We start from the raw sequence: 24,778 nt of genomic DNA, 5'->3' as shown, positions 1-24,778 counted from the left end.
TTCTTTTGTTCATTACTATATGCTCAGAGCATTCGTACTGGGTTGCTGCCATTTTTTAAACCATTTCACTCCCTCCTCACGCTTTTGCTAAATGAAGCTTGGGCTCCCATACTGTGCGATGTACAAGCCATTCCTGGTGTCACTTAGTGGTTTCGGTGTGGTTGCCTGACTGACACATGGTTGCAGCTCTGAAAATACGGCAGCAGGGCTGGGCGCGGCACTGTGTGAGAGCTGTCCCAGGTCTTGGCAGCCAGAGGGCTGATGTATGCAAACTGAAAATCTCAGTCCCACAAACCTCACAAAGGAGGCGGACGCTAAATGTGAAAGCTAATGAAATAATTCAGCCACTTGGTGTTTGGTCAAACAATGCACTCGACGCATCAGCTGAACAGTGTGTTCAGGGCGCTGTAATCCAGCATTGTCGCTCTGCATCATGCTGGAAGTATCATGTAAATAGATTTGGCACCGCTCTGCTCCAGGTTTGTATAAATTCACTAGTTCTCCCTTGGGCCTTTCACTGGGACAAGCGGGTACTGGTGCTACTGGTAAGAGCCGCCTCACTTTCTTTTCTTTCACCTTAAATTTCTAGGTTTTTTTCTGTGAATTCTGAGTCAGATGTGTAGGCTATTTATGTAGAACAAGTGTCCTATTCTTGCTTCGAGCTAAAGTGTGATATATGTCAGGAATGTAATAAGATTAGTGGCCCAATCTCATACAATTTGTTTTCCTTGTGACAACTATTTTGACAGGATCTTTATATAGAGCAAGGTCCTCCACCCTTTCCTGTAATAGGAGCTAATTGTGTTCATTGAGAAGCATTGGGAGATACTGTTATGATTAGTGTTGTAATCACACATCAGGCAAGGTTACGTAAGTGGCGACGAATGATTACCAACAGTGAGCAGCTCAGTGCATCATGCATTGTTGTCAGCAGTAAGGCAGAAAAACGGTTTGTCAATGTAGAATTACTCTAGTCTATATATTTAATAATAAAGAAAGCTGAAATCCCCCTGTCACCAAGGTAATAATGTTAGAAGAAACTCTCCCCGCTTCATGATTTATCACTGAAATATCAGCTGTGAAATACTTAGGAACTATTTTTCTCCAAACATCAGCATATGAGCCATAAATATGCTATATGTACGTATTGAATAGATGTTTTGAAGTTTCAGTATACATATATTAATTCAACCAGGCTAAAACCTCTAGTTCAGTAGGCTGGCGGCACACTGGGAACTAGTGGCTGATATTACAGAGTAACACTGACAGATAATACAATTGTTGTTTTAAGTTCTGTTATTCCTTCATTGTTATTTATTATTGGTAAATACATTCCTGAGATATCCGAATTCTACTGTCTGAACTAAAATGCACACTGACTCCTTACAAGAAAGAGCATCAGTCTATAACAATCCTAACTAAATTAAAAAATAGTTTTCTAAAGGTTGTATTTAATATACATATTAGATCTAAAAATATGGGACATCCTGTATGTAATCAAGCACCTTCTCTCCACTTCAGAGGCGAGTAAGAGTGGTTCATATCCCAATAAAGATTAGATAAAAGATAGGGACATAGCATACCCCAGAACTTATGTCACATACAACAATCGTTTTTTATACAGCCACATTTTTATTGATTTTATTAAATCTGAAAACTGTGTATACATCTCGAGCTCCGACATTATCAATAACAAAGTGCATAGCAAGGTTCATATTTCACTACTGGTTCACCAACATTAAGTGTTACATTACAATAAGGCTCCATGGTAGGTCCACCACTTCCCCCATATTTTATCATGTTTTTCCGGGTACCCTTGGGCAGCATAAATCGTTTTTTCTTGGTGTGCGAACAAGCCCACCCCTACCCTCCATCCTGCCAACAATGGACTTCTGGGTTACCACCACATGTGGGTAGAATCCCTTTTGGCTGTGAGGCATGCAACCACTAAAAATGTCAGTTCTGCGCGGGGGCCACCCAATTCCTCTAGAAGCCCCAGCAACGCAATTTTGTGACTCAAGTCTATGGAACACCCTAGGACCTCTGCTAATTCACTGCCAAACCCCTCCCAGAAGGGCTATATCTTAGGACAACTCCAGATCACATAGAAGAAGTCTCCCTCGGGAGACCACACCGGACACAGGTGGACCGCGCCTTGGTGGACATTCTTGAGAGTCTTGCTGGGGTGAAATAGGTTGCATGTAGGCAGTTGAACTGTATCATCTGCAGCCTAGCTGAGATGGCCAATTCCCTGGGGGCCAGTACCACCTCCTGCCAGTCCTCATCATCTAGCTCACCAACCCAGTGTACCCACTTCTGCCGCGCATGGTCAAACCCAACAGGGGCATTTATAAGTAGAGACTTATAAATTTGGGATACTGCTTTCTTCCCCAAATTCCCAGCCAATAATTTTGCCTCAAGCGGGTTATGTTCAGGAAGTTGGGTGTCTAAGAAAATGTGGACCCCCCCAAGGCGTGGCACAGCTGCAGGTAGCAAAAGAATTGTGTCTTGTGCAGCCCATATTCTTCCTTCAGAGCCTGGAATTATAGAAGGCTACCCCCTGTGTACACGTCCCCCAGGTAGGTGATCCCTATGGAGTCCCAGCATCGAAACCCCTTAAGTGCGGTAAAATGGTGCAGCTATTCTCCATGCCACAGTGGGGTAATTTGATTAAAGCGCCGGTCCCATTTCATTAATCTGAGGGCTGCCCTTCAGCAACCCACAGCCACCCGGGTGCATGAAGCTGTCCGTTCAGAAATCCTTCCTCCATAAAGCATACCCAACAGGCCACCAAAGCCCACCTTGTGGATTTCAAGCCGGTACGCCAGGTCGTCCCAACCCCCCGCAAACCAGTCATTTATAGGTACCACCTGAGCCACTGAGTAATACATATATAGATCCGGGACCCCCAACCCCCTTTCTTAGACTACAACATTTAAAGAAGAAAAGATGTACCATGGAGTTTCTGAAAAGATTGTATTTGTAAAAAGAGGAGTGGCAGATCTTCCAGCTAAGGCTAAAGGCTGACATAGTTGTATGCTAACTCTTTTAAAATGGCGCTTGAAATATATGTTAACCATAAACAAAAAGATATTCCATTTAATGGTGTCAGATTTCAACAAACCAGCATAGAGTCGGTAATATAGCACAATTGTTTTAACACATGTGCTGCAGATATCTTTATGAAACTCTTGCAAGGCTGACTCACTTTTTCATCATTCCAAGGAAGGTTAAATGAGTATATTAGTTAAGGTAAAGCAGAGCAGCTGTTCTTAACAGAAATGCAACCACTAAGGCTGTGGCAGCAAACTAAATGTGAAACCGAGATACTGTTATTGTAATACACATTGTATCCCTTTATAACTATAATCTGGAAGTTAGTGAAGAACCCATCAGATTATCGTTGCATGAAGAATACTACTTTCAGAAAGTATGTGTGCTGTCCCCTTGCAGTGATATATTTGCAGTATTAGTTGCTGTTGGTGTTTAGCGGTTACCATTATCAAGTCGATGTATGGAAGAAGGACACGTTTTTGGCCTGATGCTGTGTAGCCAGATTCTTACCCAGGGGCCATAGTCTCACAGGGGCCAGCCCTGTGTGCTGGGTGACCAGTGGCTACAGGCTAGTAGAGGTGGGGGGACGTGGTGTTATGTTAGTGTGTTTCCCACCACAAACAGAAGCCTAGGCCAGAAACTACTACTTGTTTACAAGTGATTACATATTACAAAATTACAAGAACAGTAAAAACAAGGGTAACCAACTAACAGAAGCATGTGGGAATTCAATTTATTGCTACACTATGGTGACAGAGTGAAATAAAGGGGTATATTTATAAGCCCCTTGTGCCTCCTTGCGCTGCACTAGCATCTTTTTATTTTTACGCTAATGTGATGTTAAGGAGACAATTTCCTCACACCATATTTACAAAGTGGTGCAAAGCATGCATTGAACCAATATGTAACCCTGGTGTCACATTATGTCTGTGCCAGGAATGATGTATGTAAGGGGGCATTCCCACGCAGGGAGAACCCAAAAAAATGGCACAGTGAAATTTACAACATTTCACTGCGCCATCTGTAGCATTATTTTTAATGCCTGCTCAAAAAAGGCATTAAAATGATGCACCCATTTTATTCAATGGGCCTACCTGTGCTTTGCTGCACTAGCGTCACCGTTTTTTACACTAGTGTACCACAGGGCCACAATAGCGGCAAAAATGTTGACACTATTGTGCTAATGAATCATTTCATTTTAGTGCATCAATGCATTTGCAGGTATCTATTAAAAGTTATAGCTTTTAAACTTTAGCTTAAAAACATTCCTGCTCTCCTGACAATGACATTAGTGAACTAAGAAGCATGCTAGTGGTCATGTGCACCCGATGCATAGTGTAGGCTTTTATTACAAACAGACATTTTAGTCTATTAAAAAAAAAACTTTGTACTTAACACATCCTGAACAATATTCTCTTATATGTGATAATGAAGAAAAAGTAGTATCAGTGAAATAAATTATTTGGAGAGAGTCTCACAATTTACTAAAAGGGAATTTCTTGTTTCACACAGTGCGATTAAGTCACTAGAAGGGCCTCTGTTTCTCTCGCCCATTTTACTCAAATGATCACTGCTTTATATTTGATTCTTGGTACATGAGGTGACAACATGGTTGGCAGTCAGAAGTGGCATAAAATATCGGTTCACTTTAGGCTCTGCGGTCAAGGAGGACCTCGAGTTGAGCCAGAGCTAGGCATCTGGCTCAAGCTTTCAATGGGCCCCACTTCTAAAACAGAGTCAGCTGGCTGGCATGTGCTAGGGAGGCACCTGTGCAGGACATGGGCCGGGTGAGGACTGAGGCAGTTGGATGGTGATCCAGACGCATCCTGCTACCTGGGTCGTACACACAGTATGCTCTGTTACCTTACATTGGCTATAACGAGCTGGTGCTACAGATGAGGCCTCCTAACGCTGGGCCTTTACCTAACAGAATTGTCAGGTCTATGTGAATGGCTTCCTGGGGAGAATTTCACATACTCTACAATTTCACACAGGAAAGAGAGATTGTTTCAAAGCATTCCCGGATAGCAGGAGCCACTCCAGGAATGTCTTTGTTGACACAGATCACAGCTGTGTGCCTATTTGGGACATTGCACAGTCTACAGCTCATATCCTTGACTTGGGAATTCTCCGGTTAGTCGAGAAGACCTCCAAAACTTAAAAAGAGTTGTCAAGAACTACACAATGGACAGCGCTTTAAATTGAGTTATTTTGCATCTCCCAGTAGTGCAGATCATCCAGGATTTGAGTGGAAGAACCTCATTTTCCCAAATGTGAGAGATGTTGACTTAGAGCACTTTGCATTTTTTTGTAAATAGCATAATATATGTTATGGTATTTCACAATTGTATAGTTCTGACCACCATGACCATGACATTGCAGTACATTCTCAATTTGGTTGCCCTTTTGCGTATATCTGAGAAGGCAGCCAAGCAAACTACAGGAACCATTAATGATAGCTTATGATTTTCTTTGTAGTTTCTTGTGATGTTTGTATAATAGTGAATATGTGTTAGGGAGCCTCCATTTTTCTCTCGATTAGAGGTTGATTGTCTATTACTCAAACTAATGTAGCCTTTTCTTTAATAAGAATCAAGTTCAGTAGACCTACATAACACCATTAAGTACCCACTCCGATGGACAGCTTCTATCTTGAATGCAGATGCACATGATTATGGCATGGTTATTGTTTTTGTATATGCGTTTATTGTCAGTGTGCACATTTTTAGACCCTTAAAATGAATACATCGCAATGGCGACATGTCACAGAGTATAAATCATAGATAGAATAAAAAGACCTTTTTGAAAGTTGGATTTATATTTGTAACTCTTTTTGGAGAAACCAGAAGGACTGTATTCAGTATGCTTCTCTTAAGGTGGTATATTTGTGAACCAGCTATGGAACCTGCGTTTGCTGTATTCTTTTTGGTTTCTCCTGTGCTTTTTTTACCTCCCCCATTTTTAAAGTGTTTGCTGTTCTTTGCCTTTAAGAACAACAGTGAAATGCTGACAGCTTCTCTTCTCCAGTACTTTAGCAACAGCTGGCTTATATGGAGAATAAAAATGGGATAAGGTATTTTGTGCATTAGGTTCGTCAAAAATGATATTCAGTTTAATCCATTATTTGTTTCAATCTACTCTTTTGTTGTTAATGAGAAATAAAATATTGGATACTGGCTATCTGCAGCTATAATTAAAATAGTTTTTATTGGTACTGTGGACCTGTGCTGCATACATGTGATGCCATGTAAAACAGAAATATTCTGGAGCAATGAATAGACAGCCTCACGAAGCCCCCGTTACAAGAAATGCAGAATTCAATGCAGAGTTCAGACGAGGAGAACTGACAAAACTGTTGGGCATCTCCCCACGGAATGGGGAAGAACTGTGCCGAACCAGTTCCACTCAGTATAACATGACAGGACACTCTTTTTCACGGGTTGTAATACAGAAATTTCAGAGCTGCTCTGAGTATGTGGTTGATGTCTGCGAGGCCTCTTATGCAGGACAGGGGGAATGGATCAGTCTGGAGAGGCTGTGGGAAGAAGACGTTGCCCAGCACGAGGAGCATTAGGTGCGCCCTTGAACCGTATCTGAGGATCTACGTTGAATTGCATTCCTTTCTCAAGCATTTTTACCATTCCAATTTTCCATCTAGTAAAATCAGGTCCAGTGGTCTTGCACAAATCGTAACTTGCCGTAAGGCTTCAACAATTTATTGAGTCCTTGACACTGACTACTAAAACATGCATTTGCAAAGCAATGGGTCTGGTGTTTGCTCGAGTTAGAGCTATTAGCGTTATAAATTCCTAACTGGACTTTTCTTGACACAAATTGAAAATGAAAAGTAACACTTGACATAAGCGAGCTGATTCAAAGTTCCAGGGCTGCCATGCGCGCGAAGGAGAGACACAAAAGGAAAAAGAACTTCGTTCACAGTCAAACGTATTGGCAATCGTGCAATTGTCCATGTAACAGGGTCGATGGCCAACACGGTAACAAAACTGCCCCAAGAAGGAACAAATGTAAATCATTTACCCATGATAACAAAGGATTTTTGAAGGGCAAGCCATCGAACAAGTGATAGTGATGGGCGTGCGTTGGGCGTGGTTAAAAGCCCACAGATATATTACAACAGGCCAGAGCGCTTGCGCGCTCGCCCTAAAAAGGGAGGTGATGAAGGCTGTTTCCTTACATATGCTTAATTACTGACACTTCCTTCCAGGCTGCAACAGCAACCAATAAACATACAGAATACTGATGCATTAATACATTGTCAGTCGATGGCTAGATCCACAGCAGTGTACATCATACATTGTTTGTGAGCTGTGTAGCTTCTCGAAGTGAAAGGTAAGTTAATGGTAGAATGGAGTGCTGAATTTTAAGTGTAGATATGTGCACCACAAGTATTTGCGCACTGCCTTGCCACGTATTGTTTTTATTATTTCTACAATTAAACACAAACTATCAGAGAAAAACAATCACAATGTAGTAATATTATTCTTCACATACCATTAATAACACATTCAGATTAATGATAATTTAATCTGAATAATCTATATATCCACCAAAAATCTCCATAGCAAGATAGATACCTGCAGTATAAGTGGAGTAAAACAAGAGAGAATAAACCATAATAAAAGGGGAGTCAAGAGTATCTTTGTTTTAATTAATACACATATAAAACACCCCACTTTGCTTTATATTTATATTATTCTTCTAAAGTACATTATATTTTCATTCCTTGCCAGTATCAATAACTCCTCAATCAATTCCTCAAAAGAAGGTGTCTATCTGGTCTTCTAATGTCTCTTCATAAAATTTTTAGCCACCATCCTATGGCCAGCTTTACTAAGGGCTTGCATTGTCCTTGATTCACGTAATGTGATGCAAGCCAATGCACGCCCTAAACTGGGATATAGTAAGCCCTACAATACCCGCTTTCGGTTGCTCTGCGTGTTTTAGTATCTCCAAGGTAATGCAAGGCAGCACATCTCACTGGCTTGGTTACCTTGCAGCAGGGAGCCATTCCATGGATGGAATGTGAGTGTTCCTACCAAGCCACCCAGGGATTTTGGTGTACTCCCAGATTTATAAAGAGTTGTAAACCTGGGAATGCATCAAAATGGATCACCTCCCACACACAGGCGTAATAAGGAGAAATATATTTATTTCTCCTATTTATGTCCTTTCTTCAATGGGTGATGCATTCTGCATCACCTGTAGAAAAAGGAAAATTACTATAAAGATTGCTTTTGTGGAGGAAGGTGTACCTTCCAAGCCAAAGAAATCCTGCTGCTAAGGGTGCCTGTGTTGATGATAGGCTGCACAGAGTGCACCACCACGGGGAGGCAGCAGGAATGCGCCATATTCTTGTAAATATGGTGCAATTTTGATGTCTCACTTTTTACGCAACACAGCGATGCAAGTTGTCTTATTCAGCTGCATTGCATGAAGTGTTAGTAAATCTTCCCCAGAGTATTGAAATCCACATCACACAATCTAGCTGTAGCTTACAGTGTTTTACCTTTTGATAGCCCCCTTGATTTGTGCCAGCAATCTTCCATTATTTGCCAGTGTGTAGCTGCGTTGTGGCCTCACTACAGGATCTACTGAGAAGATGTGGGCTCTTACCTTCAGAACAGTGCTATCCCAAATCAGAGAAAGGAAAGGAAGTTCTAGCTGTATTTTCTTAACATAATCTTATGAAATATATTGCGTATGGCACAAGAAGCCTATTAATTGAAAATTCTTCCTACCCTGAGTGGTGTCATCTTTGGCAATTAGGACGTTGAGCTATTACATTCGTGAATCGCAAGGTCAACATTAAAAACTATCCGGTCTTTTTTATTGTCACATGTGCTGTCTGTTAGTCAGTTTCAGTGACTGGTATTCTATGCTAGGCATGTTGATTAACTTTGCCCCGTATCAGATGTCCCTTACCTTGTTTTGCTTACTATTGTATCTTCATTGTTTTCACAGTAATGGAAAGCACCTTGATGCCACCTTGTGGGAATGGATAGGCACTATATAAAAATCTTATAAATAAAAATAAATGGCAAATAATGCTTTTCCGGATGTAAGCAAACCTTTTGATCCAAGGATCAATTTATAAAGCCAAATATAATTCCCTTTTCAAAAAAGATATTTATGAAATGTAATTATCCATACATTGGGAACCTTTGATGAAACTAGTTACATACAATCGTTATGGACAAGAACATTCATTGTACATTAATGACAAGAGTTACGATTTAGCAAATCTCAAGAAAAGATATGAATAGCAGAACGCAACAAATTATATTGTCTGGTTTCTATATTTACAATGGCAAACTGCACAGCACAGAGTATCAGGATGCAATGTACACAGCCTTCATAATCATTGTGCACACTCTCTGAATAGAGTCCTATTGAGAAATAACATACATATGTATGCATGCATGTAAGCATCTATTTATTTATGTGGTATTCATATAGTGCAAATAGAGACGAAAGGCAGCAGAGATCTGTACAGGATCAGAAAAAGCTAACTTATATGCATCATGATGTAGTTTTCTGTAAAGATGTGTGCCTTCAGCTCTTTCCTAAACTGAAGCAGGTTGTATCAGTCCTCATGGAAAAGGGGATGTCCAGTCAGGTCTTCCATTCATAAATGGAGAAGGCCTTTTGCCTTTTTTAACATTTTTTGCAGTTCTTCTGATGGTGTTTGGGCTGTGGGAGTACTGAGAGCCATCACAGATGGTAAGCTTGTCTGCCTGATAGCCAGGGATCCCTGTTTGGATAGTTTTTAGATGCTGCCCTTCTTTTTGAAGATGGTGTGGTCTGGCATGGACAGCCAGTAAAGTTTCCTCATGGCCAGGGTGATTTGGTCATTTTGTTCAGGAACTTGTTGAGGTATGATGTTGCATGTAGGATATCCTTGAAGGAGTCAGTCTGTATTCTGGGAGTGTGTGGAGCCAGGCATTGCCACCACCCACATGAAAGGGTATGAGGGCTTGGGCAACAGTTCTGAAGTTGCTGTCTAGAAGGAATGGTTTCACTTTCTTCAGTAGAGAGAGCTGGTACCAGCCAGTCTAATTTTGCCTTGGGTTTTGGCAAAATTGAAAAACTCTGATATTTGTTAGTTGTGGTATGTAATGAACATTGTACATCATAACTCACTCCCAGCCATATTATTCTTTTTGCTTGCCTTCTTTTTTATCACATACCATCAGAAACTTTTGTACTGAGCATGGTTGAGATCATGAGTTATGATGTACATTGTGCATTATATGCCATAACTGTTGAATTTTACGCTTTTCGGTTTTGTGTTCACTGAATCTTAACTGATACTTTTCTGTTTTGTTTCCGTGAATTTCAGGGTTTTTTATGACTAGAACTCCTGGTTTTATGGTATTTATTTTTTTAACATTTCTCTCTGTATTTCTCCACATTTATTTTTTAGCCATCTTACTGGTATTTATTCATATTTATTTTGTGTTTTGAGAATAGTAGTAAATAGTCGTAAAATGGTACATTTCCACATTTATTTAACTGACATCATACACTCACACTTTGATGCCTGTCACGTTTTAGCAAATTAAGCAACCAAATATAATAAAACATTATATCCACAGGTAAAGGTTATCATTATAATTCATATATACATTAATATATACTTACATTTAAGGAATTATCCTTCTGTTTTTAACTCCCCATGCTGTCTATCTGGGCAGCTGCTGGCCTGGAATTAACGAAAGACAGCATAGCTAGTCAGTCATCATTTTCAGTTTTTTCTACTTTTAAGAATAAATACAGACAGGAAACACATTGTTTTGTCTGTATTTGTCTGTAAAAATCAGTAAAAACGGGAAACTGGCAACCTTATTTATGACGTACTACATTTATATACCAAGCCCTCATTCTGATCTGTGCACAACCTTTGGCCAGGTCCTGTGTCCAATCCGTTTCATCTGTGTGCAGAGTAGGTTAGTGGTAAAGCCTGTTTGGTATGCATTGGGCTTAATTGTGACCTATCAAATTTCATGAAAATTCATGAATACCACCATTAAATTGAGGAAATCATGAGTAGGACAAACATGCCAAGTCTCAGACACATTTTGTGCAGGTGCATCAAACATTGCTACATTTATTATACATTAAAAATGTTTTAACCCCTATTTTCCCCGCCCTTTGGAACTGCACTAAACCTTATACCTTCACTTGATTTAGCTTGTAAGTGGCCTGCTACTATTGTGGCATCTTCATCAAATTTACCTAAAATTAATATTTCATTGGCCTCACCCTTTTAACTTTGCCCCGTCCTGCTGTAATGGCACAAAATGACGTTACTAAAGTATACCACTATGCTCAGTACACTTCTTAGCCAATGGCATGTAAAAAAATGCAAGTCTGTCTACAAAGGGAAATTCCTGTTGGGTGTGAGGTATGGAGTGATTTGAGAGCACCAATCAAAAACTGGTGCATTTTAGGGCTTTTTCTGATTTGTGTTTGCTGAACCATAAATAACCTTTAACTATGTTTTTTCCACGTGAACATATATATGTACATACATACATGTATCTATTAATTTGAAATCCAGTTCCAGGACCACACTGATTGTAGCAGCAGAGCCACCCAATAGGTCTGGCAGAACTGGATTCAAAATGCTCAAGCCATTTGAGGTCTGATATATTGCTCACGCGTTTCAAGTAGTGGTCTGTCCTTCGATGGTATGGAATTAGAATATTGTGGTCTTAATATTATTGACAAAATATTGCTCCAATGGAGTTAATAAAAGAAAATCCCAGTGGAGCCATGTTTTTGTAAATTATCTTTAGGCCACTAAATTTATGTCAGATGTTATTTAATGTTATTGGTCTGACATACAACCACTTCATGAGATGCAAGCAAGTGCGGCATTTTGCAAAGTTTACAAGCAACCATTCAAAAATGCACATTAGCACACCATCATTTGGTGCACATATGCAACATATTGCCACATCCTGCGACGCAGTAAAGTAAGCACAGGTAATTTCAATGACACATGTTTCAATATTTAAATTAAACCTGAGCATGACCACATGTCTAGTGAAACCTATATTGTACTGTATTTTCTACTAGATTCTGGATTTGTACTGCATGTTGGACATATACGTTCTTTCTAGACACGTATAACTTCATACTTTGCCAAATAAATGAAACATGTGCACTGTTTGGTATTGATATAACAAGACCCCTGTTATATTTTTAATCCTTGAAGAAGACCCACCTATTTAGCAATGGCATCTGACCATCAAGCCCCAGCCTCCAAGCAACAGCAACCGGCCTCTAAGGTTAGTATGATTTTTATCATTTCTTTCTATTTCTAATCGCTTCATTCATTTTGTTACCAATACTGATGTTGTTTATCCAATTAAGTTGATTTGTGTATTATCTTTTATGATTCGATTCAATGTGCCATATATCATGGATGCCTAAATATCTGGACAGATTATATTATTTTTATGCATGTTTGCTGGAGCAGCACACATGCAACGTATCAAAAGTTTGAAGCAATAAAAGGATTTCTCCTTATCAGAAGCATTTTTTAGGTGCAAATCCCTGTCTCCTATTGTTAGTTACAGTTTTCCAATCAAAACCCCTATGTGTACGGGGTTGCACATGTACCACCCAGAGAACTCCCCCTGCCAAGTAATGCAAAACAATTCAATGAGCTGAGCTTCATTCCTTTTTGGCACTTTCGAGCTCAAAACATGTTTTGTCCTGGAGAATAAATTCCAGATACACATTTTGGGCAAGTGATGCAAACCTGGCGGAAAATATCAGTAAATCTGTTCGAATATATGAAAAGGACAGTTGCAGCCTCTTCCCTCAGGTTTATCTGCTGGCGATGACAGCCATTCGTCCTATTGCCTATTCCGTGCTTCAAATGAGTGATAATGTTGACTTCCCCCTTTACTCAGATCACCTTTGATAAGCACGATGAGTGCATATAATTGTTGTCGAGCCAAGGGATAGGCAGCACAGACAGCTGACTTCATCCATGAAAAATGCCCGACTCTGCCTACATTTTCTCACTGCCTATCGAATACCAGCTGGATAAAATCGCGTCTGTGTTTTGAAAGAAAACTGCTGACATTTAGCTTGGCTGTCTAACCTTGCCACTGCGCGAGACCTTGCTGGGTCCATATGAGTGCTTCTGTGTTTTTTAGTTGTAAATTGTTTTAATCCGTCCTTATATATGAGTCTCATAGCAGAAAGCAACTAAGCCAAAATAACTTAAATATATGTTCAAGGTTGAGAATCATTGGAACTATTATTTCAGTCTTTTAGAAAGAAGAAATACACTCTAACTCAGTAATGAAGTTCTCATTTCCATGGTCAGACTGAGACAGAAAATAGGCCCCGGCACCAAAATAAAAATGGTCCCCATTAGTAAATTAGAAAGCTAAAAATGTGCCCCCCTTTGCAAATTGAGGCAATGTTAGGCTTCCAAAGACACACTTGTCTTTTCAAGGTATGGAAGGCTGCATGGTTTTGCGCTTGCTGCAGGCAATGCGTGTTTTAATATCGGGGAAAATGAACAGTAAAAACCAGCACAGCAGACCATAAAACAGGTATTTAAACAGCAAATGTTGGACGTTTTTCCTTACACAGGGTCATCCCCAGTCTTTTTGCCTCCTTCCTCCTGGTTTTTCTGACCTCTCGCTTTTGGCTCTAGGATTCTGAGCACTTTATCACTACTGACCAGTTCTAAATTGCAGGTGCTCTCCCATCTAAAATTGGTATGATGGCTTATACCTAATTGGCATATTTAATTTACCTATAGGTCCCTTGTACAGTGGTATCTCTATACCCAGGGCCTGTAAATTAAATACTACTAGTGGGCCTGCAGCGCTGCTTGAGCCACCCACTAAAGTAGACTTTCAAACCTGTCTCAGGCCTGCTAGCGCAGGGCCTGTGTGTGCAGTTTTCTGCCACAGGGACCTGGCATCTAAATTTACTTGCCAGGCCCAGAACTCCCCTTTTCCTACATGTAAGGCACTTGTAAGGTACGCCCTAGCTAGCCCAATGGGCAGGGTGCCATGTATGTAGAAAGGCAGGACATGTGCCAGGTTGCGTGGCCTGTCCTGGTAGTGACAAACAGCCTAACTTGGTGTCTCACTGCTATGAGGGGTAGCGTAGGCGTGTTTGGTATGGTTGTGATGGTGATAATAAATGCTGCTTACTGGTGTAGGGGAATTTTTTATTACTATCACAGAAATGCCACTTCTAGAAAGTGCGCATTTATCTGTGCTTATGACTCTTTTTTTTGCAGCTTGACTCCAATCCACGTCTGGGCAGAGTGACAGTTGTGACTTTGTGCATACTTTTCAGACAGCCTGTACAGAGAGTGGGTGGATGTGTCACAGAGGTGCATCTGCATACTGAATAGTCTTCCTGGGCTGAGAGAAGGGAGAGGCGGGGAACACCTACCTTTGTAAAGGCTGTGCCCTGGCCTCACACAATTGGGTCGTTAACCCCCCACTGATGGTTGGAGCATGTGCTGAAAGGAGAGAGGGGGCACTCCCAGAACCAGTTGTAACTGGCTGGAACCTCCTCTCCCTACCATTGCAAAACATTGTAAGGACTGAGTATAAGTATATGGGAATTTTCCCCACAATTTGGCGACTCCTTGAAACATCTTGGAACTGGACACAGAAATGCTGCTGGAAGGACTCCCAAGAAACCGCCATGGACTGCTACTATGCTAACCTGTGACCTGTGGGTCCCTAGGAGGAACTGCCACTGACTGCATCCCCGTGCGCTGGCCTGTTGTGGGGCCCTGCCGCCCTGTGCTCCTTTATGTCCCCCAGGGGTGGGGTATTGACAACCCTGCCCCTCCTTTGCCTCTTTTTCGTGAGGATAGCGCTGTGCTTCAGAGCTCCTGTTTGGGAGAAGTGGTTCCTGGAGGAACGTCCAACTTTCCCTCCTAAACGCTGTGGAACATCAGGCAGTAGGGCCTTGTGCGCTCTTTTCCTCAAAAGGGCTTAGCTCGGAGCGCCTTGAAAGAACTCTAGCTATCCTCGCTAGAAACTCACCGACGCGGCCCTGGTGAATCAAGTAAGGGCGCGCTCTCTGGCTAGTGCCCAGGGGGCACCGGAACATGTGAAAAACATACTCTGGGGGCACAGGCGGGAACGGCTCCCCAAACGCTCGACCTCACAGCCTAGGTGGGTCTGCAGCAGCTGCTGGAGAGTGTGCTGGGCTGGGGAAGAGGTCACTTCGCCTGCTGATCGGGCAGGATCGAGGATCTCCCCGCAGGAGAAGCAGAAGAGCCGGTCGATGCGCCCAGCTGACAAGTAGATTGCAGCCGCCCCGTGCGAATACGGGCGGATGCTTAATTAAGACTCTTTGGGGTCATTGTTGTTGTTCCCTCAATGCCTTGGAGGGCCGGTACAGGCCCGGGGGAACCCTTAGAGATCACGGGCCCCAGGAGGGGCCCGTTGCAAGTTGGTGGGGGTGCGTGCCGCCCCTCTCTTTTCCATAAAATTATTGGGTGACCTTGGCCCCTCCCACATGAGGGCCGGTTGAGACCCAGGGGGCCCCAGTGATCGCGGGCCTCAGGAGGGGCCCATCAGTAGTGCAGAGGGGGTGCGTGCCGCCCTCCTCCTCCCCAGGATTTTAAGAAGGACCCCACGTTGGGCAGAGGAGCGCCGGGAGCCCCTTTCTTCTTTGTCTTCTAGGCACTGGAGGTGCCTTTATCATCTACCAGGTATTTCTAACTGACATTGTATATACCAAAAGTTCTTATTAGAGACTTTATTGTATTATATGTTGCCTACCTGTTTTATGATGTTTTTATACATGTGTGCAAATGTTCCTTTTATGGACATGCTTGCTAATATGTTTTTCTAACTTGCCATATGTTTTCTAATGTTCCTACTATGGACATTTTATTATATTCTTATGACAAGTGCTTTGGTGTAATAACGTGTTTCCTGACTACTGCTTATGTTGCAGAACACTGAGTAACCTGTGTGTTATGTGTAACTACTGCCAGTTTGCAGAGTAACTAATGTGTAACATTCTGACAACTGCTAAGGTAGCAGGACAGTACTGATATGTGATGTTTTGTCTGATAATTGCGTTGTGCACAATACAGTATATTTTCATATAATCTGGTGTTGTGTTTCCTTTGTGGTGGGGATATTGCGTCACATGTGTTGTGTGTGTTGTGCAAACACTTTACACATTGCCTCTGGGATAGGCCTGACTGCTCGTGCCAAGCTACCAAGGGGGTGAGCAGGGGTTATCTTCGACGTGTAACTCCCTTGCCCTGACTAGAGTGGGTAAGTTCTGCCTGGCTGAGGTGCATACCCTAGCCAACCAGAAACCCCATTTCTAACAGCAAACAATATGGTCTTTGCCTGATTGCCGTAGAGGCCATTCCGACCATGCTCATATTACTGAATTCGGGAAAGAGCACTAATCACACAGCACCACATTGCTACTCCCTTTCATACGGCAAAAGTGTTGCAGTAATCCTTGGCTTCATGCCCCCAATGCCTTCTCAAATTTTCTGTGGCATACCCTGCTTATATACACAACCTTTTCCCTACGCCAATCCTACGTTTGAATATTGTGTTACAAGAAAACTTTTTTGAATTTGATGTACAACTATGCCAACAAAAGAAAGGAGTCAGCAGGGGTGCTGCCAGTGCGCCCAGTGTAGCCAACATCTATGTGGGCTCCTTTGAAGAAACCCATATCTATAATGATATACCGCCTTTCTTTGAAAATATCAATTTTTGTTCACGATATATTGATAACATTTTCTTCATTTGGACAGGACATGAAGAACTCCTCAAAGAGTTTAGTAAGTGGATTAATGTTTGTAATCCTAATTTAAGGTTTACTATCCATACCAATCGAGACAGAGTAGAGTTTCTATAAATTTGGATTGGTCACAACAACTTCCAATTAGAGATGTCTCTGTATATTAAGCCCACTTCCAAAAATACCATACTCCACTTTGACAGTTTCCACCCTACTAGTCAAAAACAGGGGATACCCTTTAGTCAATTCCTACGTATTCATAGGAACTGTACGAGTTTACGGGATTTTGAATACCATGCTGATATTTTACAGCAGAAATTTCTCCTGCGAGGATACCCCAAAAGGCTTATTAAAGATTCCTACAAAAGAACCAAATACTACAATAGGGCTAGTATGTTCAATAGACAGAATAAAAATTCTAAATCTCAGATGGTATGTGTAGTCCAACACTTCAATTTAAATGAAAAAATCAGAAAAATATTTATTTCTAATTGGAGTATTCTAAACAGCAATCCCAATCAGATATCATTGGAACAACCACTCCTAGCCTTTCGAAAAAATCTAAATATTTCGAACAAACTGATTAGAGCCTGTTTGCCAAAGAATGAAAATTTCTGTCAGAGATCTATCTATGGAGATCAACCAATCAAAGGCAACCACAAATGTGGTGGCTGTAAGGCCTGCTTTGGAGCCTTAGTGGGAGACTCCTTTCAATGGAAACAAAAAAACTACAAACTTATAGATATGACGAACTGCAGAACAGCTAACTGCGTTTATTTGATTCAGTGCCCTTGTCCATCGCTCTATGTTGGAGAAACAGGCAGAGAAGTCAGGGTAAGAATACTGGAACATATGTCCAATATACACAATGGTAAGGAGGGCGCCCCTCTAGTTCAACATTGGAAACACCATGGACATAAGGTTGAAGACCTAACATGGACGATACTAGAAAAGATCAAGAAGCCAGGCCCTACTGAAGACAACACCATTAGGAAGAAACGTGAGGTCTATTGGATCTTTGTTTTGGAGACTTGTGATAGAGGCTTAAATGAATATATCCCATGGGAAAATGCTATCCTGTAATTAGCCCTATTTTTCTACTTGGAGCTATGCCCATATTTGCACTATATTCTTTCCTCCTCCCTCCCCGCCCACCCTGTCTGAGATCTTTGGTATCATCTTGATCGCTCAATTAATTAATTTTCTTTGCTCTTTTATTTTTCCAAGACTTCGCCGTGTGGATCTAGCCACTTATAAGATGGCTCACAATGTCTCCCAATAGGTTTCGCTGTCACAATGAGTGAACCTAGAGCAGTTCCTCTATTAGACCTAGTGATATTCTCACCATTTGGAATCAGATGGGATTGATTTTGAATTTAATCAATAGATGTGACTGTAATAACTAAGCCATTAATTGACCCATTATTGCCTGTAGTTTATGGTATTGTATACTTAATATTTATCCCTGTGTATATATAGAGGCTAAATATAATAGTCCAAATGAAAACTAGACCATTGATATGTAGCTCAAGAGGCGGACTATCTATATTGGACCGCACTATAAGGTGACCGTAACTATAACGCGTATTATTATTTTCCTTTTGGGAAAAAAAATAAAAATAAGTACTTAAATTCTGGCTTCCTCAATATGGCGACCATGATTGTCGTTTGCGACCTTGCCGCCGTTCCCAGCTCAGTGCTCTTCAGAGCTTAGCTCCGCTTGTCATTTGTGATAAATAGAGCCGGTCTCCAGAGTAGATGTAGCAAATAAGAACTATGCCCTCAATAAAGCTTAAATTGCACATTGTCGGACTCGGTATTAAATTACTGAAGGTCGGCACTAACTCTATTCCGTAAATAATAATGACATTGTTATCACAGCGCGCGATACTATTATTTTAAGACTTAGCTCTTAAAATTTAGGTCATCCAATATGGCCACCGCCAATGCGCGCATAACATTTTCTACTACCCACAGCCCAGTTTTTTCATCCAGCTCTGTTAATTGAACTTCCGGTATAAAATGGAGCCCTTTAATCGGGCGGATGCACTAGGGATCCAATGTGAATCCACCTAACACTCAGGTAAGAACTTTGGCTGCCTGTGGTTTATTCAGTCCTTAATACTATGACACTCTTGTAAACGGGCTTGTTTGAGTTCAAGTAGATTGATCTAGTCCTATTCTGAAATAGTTTGTCCATCGGACTAAAGCACGTTTTTGCTCTTCTACAAAGATCAGTATGAGCATGTGGCCAATTTGAAGACTTCTGAATAGAACCTCTTATCAGTATTCCCCTCTTGGACCTTAGGCGACTACCAGCCATTTCTATGCAGGTATTTCTCTCTTATTTCAGTCTATTTAAAATTCATAACTGACTTTAGTTTAGTGTAGCTTCTCTTTTATTCGAATTTTGAACGTTCGATCACTCATTTAAGTCTCTTTCTTTACCAGAAAGGTTAACCTTTATTGACAGCAAAGGATATTCTCTCTAATATATGCGAAAATGGAACATCTCTATATAAGTAACTACCCTAGATCCATATAACAGGTACTACATATATCAAATTAAAAATAATATTTTGGTGTCATTAACCACACAGAGTGCACGGGTGCACCCTCCATAATTTTTGGAAGAAGGCAAAGAAACCATCTTGGTGTTTGGTATTTTTATACAACAATTCTACTATTCCATTTATCCTTACTAATTTCTCTTATGCTTTTACTCCTTGAATTCTTTAAATATCCTTCTAGGTGCATGCCAGGAACCATTCCTTCGGTATCACTCTGCTCAGAAATAGGTTGCATGCACACATGGTTTGTGCATCTCTGGTGTCCGGTATCTCATTAAATGCTAATACTCTATAACCAGAGACCAACTTTGGGTCTCTAAGTATTGACATGAAGATCTAAAGTAATAAATTCCCAGACGATAATTTTCATATATATATGTTTTTTTGTAATAGATATTGTGTATGTGTTTGTTATACATTTAGAATACGACACAAGGAACAAACAGAATGCTTGACTGGTGGGCTTGCACCAGCAACGGATGACTACTTTGGGAACTGCCCTGAAGAAGGTGGCCTCAATAATAGAGGAATACCGAAACGCGCGTAGGCGATTGGTTCCTACTGTATCACATCTGAGAATATAGTATTACTATCATTTGGCGACTGGTTCTTACTGTATCTCATTGGAGATTGTAGTATTTTTATCATTCCTCTGAGTTATGGATCTGTACTGTATCAAAGTACATGATTGTAGTATCAACACCGTTAGATTGGTATCAACAAAAGTCCCTATTCACGATATAATAGAATGTATTGTCCTGAAGGTATTTTGGTCTTTATTCATATTGAATCTTATTAGGACGTCTTTAGTCTATTGAACCTGTAATTTATGTATTTTTTACTCTTTCTGATATATTGTGGTGTGCATGAAGAATGATTGAGTTAGGTATATGTCATTGCTTTTTTGTATCTGGTTTTATGAAATTCTTACTTCCTAAATGAATTTATTAAATTTACATTTTGTTAATAATAAAAAAATAGTATCAAGTTCTGTAGTCTGTTGCGTAGCCAAAATCATGTATTGCAAAGTAATTAAGGCTCATGACATACAAAATTATAGTTACTAATAAGTATATTGACATGGTTCTTGAAAGAATATCGACTTTATAAGCAATTCTTTGTAGCTCTTCATTTAGACTTACTCTCTACCCCACCCTAGCCTGCTTCACCATTGATTTACACAAGCATTTGCAAAGCCAATAGGTCTCGCCTATGCAGGAATCTGAGAGCTATTGGCATTGTTAATATATTTTTTGGCCATCTGTTATGGAGTGGAGTCGATGTATAAGGTGTGGAGTGAAATTATGTGGGTTGGATTTGAATTGTTTGTTGTGGAATGTGTGGTGTGGAATTGTGCATTGTGGGGAGTTATGTGTAGTGGAATTATGTGGTATGGTGTGCGGTGAAATTATGTGGCTATTAAGTATGTGGTATTGAGTGTACTGGAATTATGTGGCATGAGACTGGGTGACAAACAGTGTAATTATTTGTAGTGGTATTGTGTCGTGGAGTGGCATGCAGTGGAGTGGAATTATGTAGTGTGGTGTTAAATGTTGTGCCATGATGTAGAATTTTGTGTTGTGGATTGGATATATAAGGTATGTAGTGAAATTGTGTTGTGGAGTGGAATTTGTTGTTTTGGTGTGGAATTATGTGGTGTGGAATGGAATTGTGTGGGGTTGAATTGTGTGGCGTTGAACTGTGTAGCATTTCATGAAATCATGTTGAGTGGAATAAAGGGGCATGGTGTAGAGTATATTTATGTGGTTTGTTATGGGGCACTGAGTGGATTTATGTCGGGTTTATTTATGTGATATTGAATAGAGTTAATAATATGGAGTTAAATTATGTGGTTTCAGTGGTATTTGGTGGCATGCACATATGTGGCATGGTATGGAATTGTGTTGTGCTGAATTCTGTAGTGTGGAATTATGGTGCGCTGTGTGGAACTAATTGGCATGGTGTACTGTGGAGTTATGTAGAGTGAAATTATGTGGCACATGTGGCATGTAATTACATGAAGTTCAATTATGTGGCATGGTGCAGCGTGGTATATGGTGTTGAGATATGTGGCATGTTGTGAAGTTGAATTTTGTGGAGTGTAATTATGTGTTTTGTAGTTGAGTGAATATATGTGAAGTGGAAATATGTGGTGTGAAGTGTGATTGTGTAGGTTGGAGTGGAATTCTGTGTAGTGGAAGTATCTGGTGTTGAATTGTGTTGTGTGGAGGTAATTATATGGTTTGTAGGGGAGTGGATTTATTTGAGGAGGGGTGGGACAATACTAAACACACAAATTGAGGGCGAAATCTATGGATGTACAAGAGGTAAAATAAACAAGCTCTTACTATGCTATGCTCTTGTGCACAGTCTTAGAAACAAATGAGTGCAATGGAAAACATCTCTTGTTGAAACTGCACGTGCACACAAAAAAATCAGCCAATTTAAAATAAAACAAAGAAACCAGGGCACACTGATGCCTAATGTAAGCAAGGTGTGTATGTGACTTTAGTCATTCACATTGTTTCATTAGCAGCAGCTGCCTCTTTGTCGCAGTAATGTGAACCTCAAAGTAAACCATGTGCACCTAATAACCTCTTTTGTGGCCATACCAATGTGAGTGGTCGAATCACTGTGAACAAATTAGAATGAACAACCATGAAATATAATAAGTGAACACATATTAACTTCGTCCTTGGATCCCCAATGCTCGATCACTGTCTGAAAATGCAGACACACACCACACTCTCCTTGAAATGCAATTAGGACTGAGCCCACACAAAAGGTTAATAGGCTCTTGGCAGGCAGCTGCAACTTCTCTGGGGAGGAATGAGAGGAGGTGAGGGAAAGGGTTACAACAATAAGCAAATCATGGAAGGACAGATGGGATTTGTTTTTTTAAAGCTCTTTTCCTGTTTCGTTGGGAGGTGTTTGTGAAAGTGATTGAAACCAGGGGGCCAGCTCAGCCCCTTTTCTCCTGATAGCCAGAGAGGATTTTGGTTTGCGCACCATTTCTGAGCAGTGGGGTAGTTCCCCAATCTCAAACAATAAAACAGAGAAAAGTGCAGACATATGCTGCATTTGGCTTTTAACATTAGCAAACAGCACTGTTTTGTTGCATGGTTTCGAACTATAGTAAATATACAGGATCAAATTAGCAACTCCTTGAAGAAAAAAGAAAAGCCGGTGATATGTGTCCCTTCCGAATCACTCTCCCTCTCTCACAGATAAGCAAGATCGTATTAGTTTACCTACCGCCTTATTACCTTCTCCACAGTATAATGGTTGAGCGATGCCCCGCTGCTTATTACAAACCCTCTTGTCTATGTGTAGAGATCGAAAGCTCTTCAGTTCGAAGCTAAAAAGCATGATGCGTTCAAGGATGCCCTCTCCTTGTAATGCAGTCGAGACCTAGCCACAGGCTGCTGGCAGGTAGCGGAAACGTCCCTGGAAGGACAGATGGGGTTTGTTTTGTTACAACTCTTGAAACCAGGGGCTTGCTCGACCCCTTTGCTCCTGATAGCAAGGGAGGACTTTGGTTTGCGCACCAATTCTGAGCAGTACAGTAGTTACCCCATCTTGAATAATAAAACAAAGAAAAGTGCAAAAGCATGCCACATTTAACTTTCAACATTAGTAAACAACAATCGAGATCAAGCCCACATGAAAGGTGATTTTTAGAGGCTTGTTTTTATTAAAGCTCTTTTCCCATTGGGAGGTGTTTCTGAAAGCGATTGAAAGCAGTTGCTGACTCAAACCCTTTCTCCTGGTAGCCAGGGAGGATTTTTGTTTACATGCTGTTTCTAAGCAGTACAGTAGTTCCCCCAAGGTGAAAAACAAAACAAAAACACAAAATGTTGGCTGATCTGCCTGTGCCTTGAAAACTGACATTGTTGTGAGAAGAAGAAAGGGTATAAAAGAGAAATAAGTACAACATGCACCAAAGACACGATCAGTAAACAACTAATAAAAATAAAAAACACGCCACAGAGGGGAGAGGGAGCAGTGGGGGAAGGGAGACCTGCTGGAGGACCCGAGGGAGCATTGTTGCTCTGAAACATGTACCTAGTGTATAGCAAGCCGAGAAGAAATAATAAAATAGTCCCTACAAGAGACAGAAAAGGATTCAAAGTGCAAAGATATAGTAGTTGGTCCCTGCTCCGTGGGTGTAAACGAAAGTCAAAAAGGAGGGACAAAGAGGAAGGTTTGCCCATTAGCAAGCAAGCATTTTTAGAGGACGCAGACAAATGACAAGCAGTGGGTGGAGTTTAACTTCACAAAGCATATACAACAGGTCACTAAGCAACAGCGCAAGCACTGTCTAGGCGCAACCTAAAAAGTTCTCAAAGATTTTTCATCTTTCACCTTGAAGGCCCATTCATTATTCTCTATCATTAATCACTATCAAGAGTGCAATGAGCAAATAATTACGTTGGTTACGTAGGGCGAATCGCCATTATTCCGCCGTAGTAAATAGAATTTAGTACAATCCTGCGTGCACCTCTTTCCCACAGGAAACTTCATAAAACAGCATCCACTTATTTGAAAAAACCATAAGGGATCCAACAGAGAGCATGAACAAAAAATAATGATGGCTCAATGGTTCAGTCATTTTAAAAAGTGCTTCTGACACAAATTGGAATAGTGCAAAGGTTTTCCCACCCACCTGTCTCCATCTGAAAACGATGAATTAACAAATTGCTTTCATAAAATCTCTTTTTATCCCTGTTTATGTAAACTCCCAGCTATATGAATCCTTCTGTTTTTATTCTGCAAAGGAATCAGTGGCGTGATATTTGTGCCCGCAGCTCCTGCAGTGCGGGGAGCCCGCTCAACACAGTACACTGAGAGCTCCTGATTGAGTCTGAGGGTGTCCCTCCATGTACTTTGCAGGTGGGCCCCCTCAAGTTTCAATATGCCACTGACAGGAATGTTACTTTAATTGATAGTCAACATTTAACTACTAGGTATTATACAGGACTCTACCAATGAAATGACTTCTGCTACATTCCTAATAGATTGCATTACTCTTCCTTAGTTGCTGTGCTTCTGATTCCTTGATATATGGAGGAATATCCTGCTTGGTGTTCATTCTTGGTTCAGGCTACCAAGATATTAATGTCTTCCACTTGCCAGTAGATTGGAACCAGGCCATCTGAATTTCAGAAAATCCCTCTCGACTTTGCGCTTTTCTGCAGTTTGATTGATTCTTTTTTCCCAAAAATGCTATGATTACTGTTGTCCTAGCACCAGAACACCCGTCTGAGTAACAACTGCACCCTACAAATAAATAACAATTCTAAATCTGAAAAATGGCCAACATTATGAAAGACCTCTAATAAATATATTATGAT

At 40.8% G+C, this 24,778-nt stretch overlaps 1 protein-coding gene across 1 annotated transcript in view; it reads left to right on the top strand.

Moving 5' to 3' along the window:
* The first annotated feature begins 440 nt into the window (after window positions 1-440).
* Window positions 441-24,778, top strand: part of CRYBB2 (crystallin beta B2) — a 57,109-nt gene continuing 32,771 nt past the window's right edge. The window contains exons 1-2 of the mRNA XM_069214704.1: window positions 441-545; window positions 12,296-12,368. Coding sequence (XP_069070805.1) covers window positions 12,315-12,368 — 54 coding nt within the window. The 5' untranslated portion in view covers window positions 441-545; window positions 12,296-12,314. The remainder of the gene's footprint in view (window positions 546-12,295; window positions 12,369-24,778) is intronic.

Source organism: Pleurodeles waltl, chromosome 11 (assembly GCF_031143425.1).
Source record: "Pleurodeles waltl isolate 20211129_DDA chromosome 11, aPleWal1.hap1.20221129, whole genome shotgun sequence".
NCBI classification, from domain to species: domain Eukaryota; kingdom Metazoa; phylum Chordata; class Amphibia; order Caudata; family Salamandridae; genus Pleurodeles; species Pleurodeles waltl.
The sequence above is the reverse complement of the archived record's forward strand: the minus strand, read 5'-3'. Positions and strand labels throughout refer to the sequence as shown.